Source organism: Monoraphidium neglectum (genome assembly GCF_000611645.1).
Source record: "Monoraphidium neglectum strain SAG 48.87 unplaced genomic scaffold scaffold00842, whole genome shotgun sequence".
Classification (NCBI taxonomy): domain Eukaryota; kingdom Viridiplantae; phylum Chlorophyta; class Chlorophyceae; order Sphaeropleales; family Selenastraceae; genus Monoraphidium; species Monoraphidium neglectum.
The window spans coordinates 10,760-17,915 of NW_014012786.1; the positions used below are offsets into that span (position 1 = coordinate 10,760).

At 64.8% G+C, this 7,156-nt stretch overlaps 1 protein-coding gene across 1 annotated transcript in view; it reads left to right on the plus strand.

The window, feature by feature from the left end:
- Positions 1-1,729: 1,729 nt before the first annotated feature.
- MNEG_5575 (ATP-dependent RNA helicase DDX27) overlaps positions 1,730-7,156 on the plus strand; it is a gene marked incomplete at both ends in the record, with an annotated part of 7,092 nt that continues 1,665 nt past the window's right edge. The window contains 7 exons of the mRNA XM_014045950.1: positions 1,730-1,795; positions 1,920-2,165; positions 2,430-3,239; positions 3,406-3,501; positions 3,694-4,133; positions 4,447-4,795; positions 5,115-5,272. Of these exons, the coding sequence (XP_013901404.1) occupies positions 1,730-1,795; positions 1,920-2,165; positions 2,430-3,239; positions 3,406-3,501; positions 3,694-4,133; positions 4,447-4,795; positions 5,115-5,272 (2,165 nt within the window). The remainder of the gene's footprint in view (positions 1,796-1,919; positions 2,166-2,429; positions 3,240-3,405; positions 3,502-3,693; positions 4,134-4,446; positions 4,796-5,114; positions 5,273-7,156) is intronic.

A 7,156-nucleotide genomic window follows, 5' to 3' on the forward strand; every position in this document is an offset into this window, starting at 1 on the left:
CAGAGCAGTGCAGGCCTGGCAGGCACTCTGCCAGAGGGGAGCCCTTATCTGGGAACTCGGCTTAGTTTGTCACTGCTCTGGCCCTCGCTCTCTCACATACGGCTGGCTGTTCGCTCCACCAGTCCGCTGGCCCTGCCACACCCGCCCTCGCGATCACGCCGTCACGCCCGGCGACTGACAAGCAGGGCTTCACGCCTGACGGCCGGCTGGTGCGGCGCGCCGACGGCCGCTGGTACTTTGACTTTGGCAAGCACAACGGGCGCAGCGTGGCGTACGTTGCAGAGGAAGACCCTGGCTACTTTGACTGGCTCCTTGGGCGGGTGGGTGCGCCGGACTGCGTCCTGATTCGGCCTCCTGGATCGCCCCGTGCCTTGACGTTTGCGAGCATGATTCGTGTTTGGTGCTGCGCTACCGCTACTTCTACCAGGGCCCTACAAACGCGGTGCTCACTGATATGTTCTAGAGGCTGTGAAGCGGGTTCTGTGCATGCATGTGTGCCTCTCGGTGGGTTCAGTAGCCTCTCAAGGCCCTGCGTGCGGCCAGCTCCGTCAGCCAGGCTGGCTGTGCGCCGTCTGCGCAGGCGCTGGGGCCACGGTGCCCATGTGACCCTAACACGGATTCTTAGGCGCCCCATGCTGCTGGGCGGCTGACCCGCAACGCTCGCAGGCCAACCTGCCCACTACCCTGTGCGATCAGATACTGGAAGAGATAGAGAACATCTGAGCCAAGACGGGTAGGCGGGCGGCAGCTTGCAGCTCGCGACGGCTGCACCTGCCCATACTTCATGCAAGAATAGTCCTGGAATGCGGCAGGCTGGGAAATGCACGCGTGTGGGTTGTCAAGCGAAGCGGCCGGTACGGTAATATGTTTCTTTGCACATGGACGTGAGTTGTTGCACTCTATCTGTTGGCTGCACAGATATGCATACATGCATTGCGTTCGCGCTTCCCTACTGTAATGTTTTGCAAATACACATCAGAACGATGTAGCTGGGGGCTGTTGGTGTCAAGCCGATAGAAACAGCACCAAGCACTTGAAATCTCCAGGTGGAGGTTGCTTGGTGCTGCTGTCGTGGGATCATGACGGTGATAACATCCCAAACAGGCATGCACACTCCGTGAGGTATTTCTACACAGTGGTGCATCAGAAATGTGGACTAGTGGGGAGGCAGGGCAACGAACTCACACGGGTTAGGCCATTGATTAGCTGTGTGGCAATCGTCGTCTCGATAGCTGCGTGGCTAGTGCTGTGCGCACTTTAGAAAACGCGCAAATGTGAGGCAAGGTGCACACCAACCTTTGATTTGATGACTTTGAACGGGTTGCGGCCCTCGATTTTGTTCATCCATTGTCATGACGATTGCGCGTCCTGGGGCATTTTCGTTGATCCATGTTTGACCACGCACCACGTGTCAGTGTCGGCGGCCGAGATCACTGCGCAACCTCTCAGCCCTGATGAGCCTAAACAGTGATATGATACCGTATGGTTCATTTCAAACATGTCGTAGAGCACGCCTCCCACTGCATCCAGACGTGTACTGATACAAGCAATCATTGGTGGAATCTGGCCACGATTACTGCCACGCCAATTCGTATGTATGATTACAACACATACAGGCTGTTTTGACTTTCATGACGCAGTAACGCGCTCTTCATGGTCAGAAACGGTCCTACATCGGAGCTGCGAGACACTGAGACAGCGTGGAAGCATCTCAATACCACGCACAGTGATGGAAGCGAACCTGAAAGGTGTCACCGCGGCGGCTTTCAAGGCCAGCCGGGAGGCCGGGCTGCAGGTGCGCGACGAAACGGTCCAGCAGCAGCGATTGCTGCGCGCCGCAGTGGCAACCCACACGCCACACACGCACAAACCCGCTGTCGCTGCAGAACATTGCAATGCAAACAACCTAAAAAACCCAGGTCGACACATTGGAGCTTGCTTATGCTGCTGTGCTCATCGACCAACGCTGCGCATGGCGCCTCAGCAGCGGCGCCAGCAGCGGCGGCGGCGGTGACAGCGGCGCAGCATCACCAGCGCTGGACCCCACGACCGGCCTGCTGGCGACGCCAGGGCTGGGGAAGGAGCTGCTGTGCCAGATGGGGCAGCACGTGGCTGCGCAGGTGACGCAAATGGGGCCGGGAGAGATGGCTGTGATGCGGCTGCAGGTGCGCTGCGCGCGTCAAAACCAGTCAAACCTCTGCTGCTGACTGGACTCCGCTCAGGCAGCTGGCCGTCCCTCGGTTATGTAGCCACTTGGCACACGCGCGATCCCCTGATGCTGCGGAGTTTGAACATGGCCGGCATGCAAATGTCCCTTCCTGCTTTGGTGTTGGCTAGTATTGTCGCCGTTTGTTTGGCTTGGTGAGCTCTTGCCTGGCTCCAGAAAGGATGCATACTGACATGACGCACTCCTCCCTCGGGCATCGCAGATTGCGGTCGCGTCGGCGCAGGAGCAACAGGCCGCTCTGCTGCAGCGCGAGCAGTCCGCCCGCGCCGCGCGCCTCGCGTCGCTCGCGCGACGCGCAGCCTCCGTCTGCGCGGCCGCGGCGTCGGGCGACGGCGCGGCGCCCGCATCCACAAAGGATTACGAAAAGGCGTTTGATGCCGCGCTCGATTACGTAATCGCAGCAGCAGGCTTGGCGGCCGCCGCGCCAGGCACGGACCCCGCCGCAGCAGCTACAGCGCGCGCCGAGGTGTCAGCCGCGCTGGACAGCGCGTTTCCGCTATCCGCCATCGCGCGGTGGGTGACGCTGCCGCCGGCGGAGCGGCTGCAGCAGCTGCAGCCGCTGGCGCGCCTCACGCTCGGGATTTGCCTGTACAACGCATCACCAGCGGCGGGCAGGGCGCCGAGCGGCGGCAGTGGCGGCGTCTCTGCCGGCAGCAGGCGCGGGAGCGGGGCCGGCAGCAGGCGCGCCAGCGCGAGCGCCAGCGCCGGCGGCAGTGGCGGCGGCGGGCCGCTGGCTGCGGGCGAGGCGATGCAGCTGCAGATGGGGGCGCGGCTGGCTGAAACGCTCACCGCTGCAGAGGCCGCCGCGGCCGCGGCCTTCACCCGGGCAAACCGGCGGTCGCGCGCGGGGGCCGACGGCGAGGGGTGTGTGGAGGAAGAGGGCCGCGGCGGCTGGGAGGCGCTATTTTGCGCGCAGGCGGCGACGAGTCTGCGGCTAATGGCGGCAGACGCGCGGGACGGGCTGGCGGCGTGCAGGGAGCTTGGGGGCGCCCTCGAGGGCGAGCTGGGGGAGGTGAGTCTTGATGGCACGCTGAGCGCTTTGTCTGGGTGTCTTGGTGTGTGTGTGTGTGGGGGGGGGGGCGGGGCGCCACAGCATTCGATGCTCCTGCCCCTGACCTTGCTGCACCTTATCTTGCTGCACCTTATCACCCGCAACCCTTCCCGCCGTGCGGCCGCAGCTGCGGCGGCTCGTTGGCGGCAGTGCCGCGGTGTCCAAGGACTCGGTGTTCCCAAGGTTTGAGCGCGCTGGGGCGCTGAGGCTGGCGCTGTCAGAGGTGAGCGCTTGACGTGCTCGTGGGTTGCGGGCACGTGCTTCGCAGGCCAGGGCGCGGCACATTGCCGGTACAGTCGTCGAAAGTGAGCTCTTGTATGTATCTGCTGACAGGTTGTGCCCGCCGGCTAGTAGCAGGCCGAGTGCAGCTGCCACGTCCCTGGTCAAACGGCAACTCAAATCATGCCGCACGCAGGAGCTGCGCATGCTGGTTGTGCGCGAGCGCATTTTTGAGGCGACAGCGGCGGCCCTCAGGCGCGCCACAACGGACGCATGCTTCCCCAACTTGTTGGCGGCACCGCCTGCGCCCGCCAGCCGGCAGCAGCCCGTGCCAGTTGGTGGCGCTGCCAGCGCGGAGGCGGTCGAGCAGCTGGCGGGAAGCTGCCAGGCGGCCGACCTCAACTACGTGCCGCCCGAGAGGCTGGCGGAAGCCGCGGCAGAGGCAGCTGCGCAGGGCCTGGCAGTGATGGGCAGCAGCCATCCGCCGCATGGCCTGCAGCAGCAGCAGCAGGAGCAGCAGCAGCAGCTCCTCAGAGCAGAAGGCGACCAGCGGCGAAGCCGGCAGCCGAGCGCCGCGCGACAGCGGCGCAACGGCGGGGACCCGGGCGCGGCTGCAGCGCTGGCGCTCAACGGCTGGTGCCCTGTCAGCGTCGGGGCGGCAGCAGAGGGCGGCACCGGCGCTGCCGGGGGCTGTTTGGTCGGCTTTCTGGCGGATCCTTCACTGGGGGCCATCAGGCAAGGCGTTATTTGCTAGGAGGCACCTCAGCGCATTCCGTCATACGTGCTCGCTAAGCACTAAAAAAAGACACAAGAGTTTGGACGCTGCACTAGCTGCTTGTTTTGAACCAAGCTGGCGTGCTGTTGTGGCCTCCAGAGGCCGACCGCAGCAAACCCTGCGCCCCAACAGGGCGCGCCGCGCCCATTCCACACCGCCCGCCCCAACCCGCAGGCACCAAGGCGCCCTCTACGGCTTCAGCTCGGCGGAGGCCTCCTCGGCTTTCGTCGCCTCGCCCGCAGCAGCCTTGGACGCCCTGCGGCGCGCCGCCGCGGCGCAGCCCCTGCTGCAGAACCTCCTGGCCCTCTCGTCGCCCCCGCCCGGCGAGGCGGCGGCGGAGACGGCCCCCAGGGCGGCGGGCTCGGCGGCGGGGCGCGGCTGGGCGGCGCCGCCGCTGCGGTGGGTGCTGGGGGTAGCGGCGGCGCGGCTGCAAGTCGAGGCGGGCACCCAGACGCCGACGCACTTTGTGGAGCGGTTTGTGTCGCTGGACTACGAGTGGAACGAGTGGGCCCTGCGGCGGAGGGTGAGCAGGCTTTGAATTTCGTCGGCGCGGGCATGGACACTCAGCTTGCTGGGTTTGAGAAAGGCGGCTGGGGGTGCGAGGTGCTGTGCCCACACGTTTTTGTCTTTGAGCCTGGAGGTCATGCCAATTCCCGCGTGCCGCTAGCCTTGCAGCCAGTTCCCGCACAAACGCCACACGCCACGGGTGTGCAGCTGTGCAGGCCCCATCCGCTGGCCTCCAGGCCGCCCTTGCCACGCTCGCCTCGGTATCTAGCTCAACTCTCAACCGCCGCCCGTCGACCAATCCTCACACCCGCGTCCCCCTGCCGCCCGTCCGCCAGGTCATCGCGCTCGCCAACCTGCGCAGCAAGGCCACCCACTCCGCCCAGACCCTCCTCAGCCATTTCAGGGCGGAGGGCGCCACCCAGACCTGGGCCCCCAAGGGCGCCGCCAGCCAGACGCCCCATTCCAAGGGCCAGGCGATGCCCAAAAAGCTGCGGTACGTTGCCGGGCTCAGGGGCGCGCCGGCGGCGGCGAGGATGCGGGTCGTGAGCCTGGAGCTGGACCTGGGGCAGCCGCACCAGTTTTAAAGGATGCGGGGGTGTTGGTGGAGGGAGCACCTGGCAGATGCAAGTGATGCGCGGCTTGGCGGCTTTCTGCGACCCGCCAGCCGCACCGTGCCATATGGGCTACTTGATGCTGCCTGTATACCTTGAGCGCCTGTAACCCCTCCATCTTGGTCGTGTTTCAGTCGGCGGCCGAATTTGGATGTTACAGGGGGCAGCGGGGGGTTGGAGGGGCTGGTAGGGGTCTACTATGCTTTCGTGCGGCATGTTGGCGGGATGCAGGGGTCGGGCATGGTAGGTTAGGCTGCCTTTGTGCTGCCTGGCGGCGGGTCACCTGCCACAGCTGTAATTGTCCTGGGTGCCTGTCACAGGTTCCGCCAGGGATCGGTGGTCACGGGTCGACGAGCACCAATTTGTGAGTAGCATTGCAGCTGTGAGTGGCATCGCCTAGCAGTATCACCACCACACCAACAGTTTGTTAGGGGGCTGGGTGACGTGTGACTAGCAAAGCCTGCCATGCATAAGGAGTGCTGCCCGCTGCACGGTGACTGCCGCCTTCACTGCCCTCTCAGACTAAATCAGCTCAGAGAGTCCATGCCTAGCCAACCTAACGGTCAGGATGCATTTCGACGAGCGGGCGCTTGCTGCTGGGCAGCGCGGCGTATGTGTGCACATACGCAGGAGGGGGGGGGGTTGCTCAAAAGCCGGGCAATTGCTCAAAAGCCCGGCACGCCGTCGATGCTCACTCATCCAAGCGGCGGCGGCTTGCAACCAGCAATAATTGAAGCTGTTCTGTGCTTGCTGGTGCATCGGGGCTGATCGGGGGCCTGCCGAGGCTGGCTGGTCCCCCTTCCCACATCGGCACCATCAGTCATGGGTGCTGCTGCCGCCGCCGTGGCCGCTGTGGCTTTATTGCCCTCCTGCAATCGGCACAATTGTAAGTGTCGGGTAGCATACTACATCGCCAAAACATCTGATTGCTAGAGGTGGAAGGCCTTTCAACGTGGCGCCGCCTCAGCAAGATCACAGCCTGCCACGGCATGATCGTGCGGCATCCAGGATGAAGGCCGACGATGATTTCGACCCTGGATTCTCCTTTGAAGTTGGCGAGGCTGCCCCTCAGCCGGCTTGGGAGTTTGCAGGTAGGTTCTCGAGACAGCGGTGTGCCGGGGCTTCGCTTGCCTGAGGGCACGAGACCAAATGCGAGAGGCACCTTGCAATGCTCACCAGCGCCGCAGCAGCTCGATTCGGCTGCCTGCGCCGCCTGTGCCGCCGCCGCCAGCCGCCGCCTGTGCCGCTGCTGTGTGCGCTCATGTTCGGGGTATGCTGGCCCATGGCCCTTTCAGGCTCCCCCTCTCAGCCTGCTGCATGCGCAACCCGTACAATCCCGTGTCTGAAGGTGCCTTGAAGCAGGCGCTGCAGCAAGGCACACATGGCACGTCGATCGACTCGAAGATCCAGCAGCGGCTGAAGGCAAAAAGCGAGAAGGTGCGGGCCGGGCACTGGCAGGCTGCTTCCGCTGCCATGCATTCAGCGCCTGCGCCGGCGCTCGTTCTCCTGCAGGGTTTGGGCCGCACGTGCCGCTGCAGTGGCCGCCCCCGCTCCTGGCGCGCGCCCCAGCCCGCGCGGCGGCTGCGGATGCAGCACGTTGGCACTGCTGCGGGCGCGCAAGAGCTGCTCCCGCAACACCAGATGCCCCTTTTCGTTGCACCAACTTCTCCACCCTGCAATCCTTCGGCGCGACGCCCAGGCCGCCGGCAAAAAGCGCAAGCTCGAAGAGCTCAAGCAGCAGAAGCGGCGCCAGCAGCAGCGGCGGG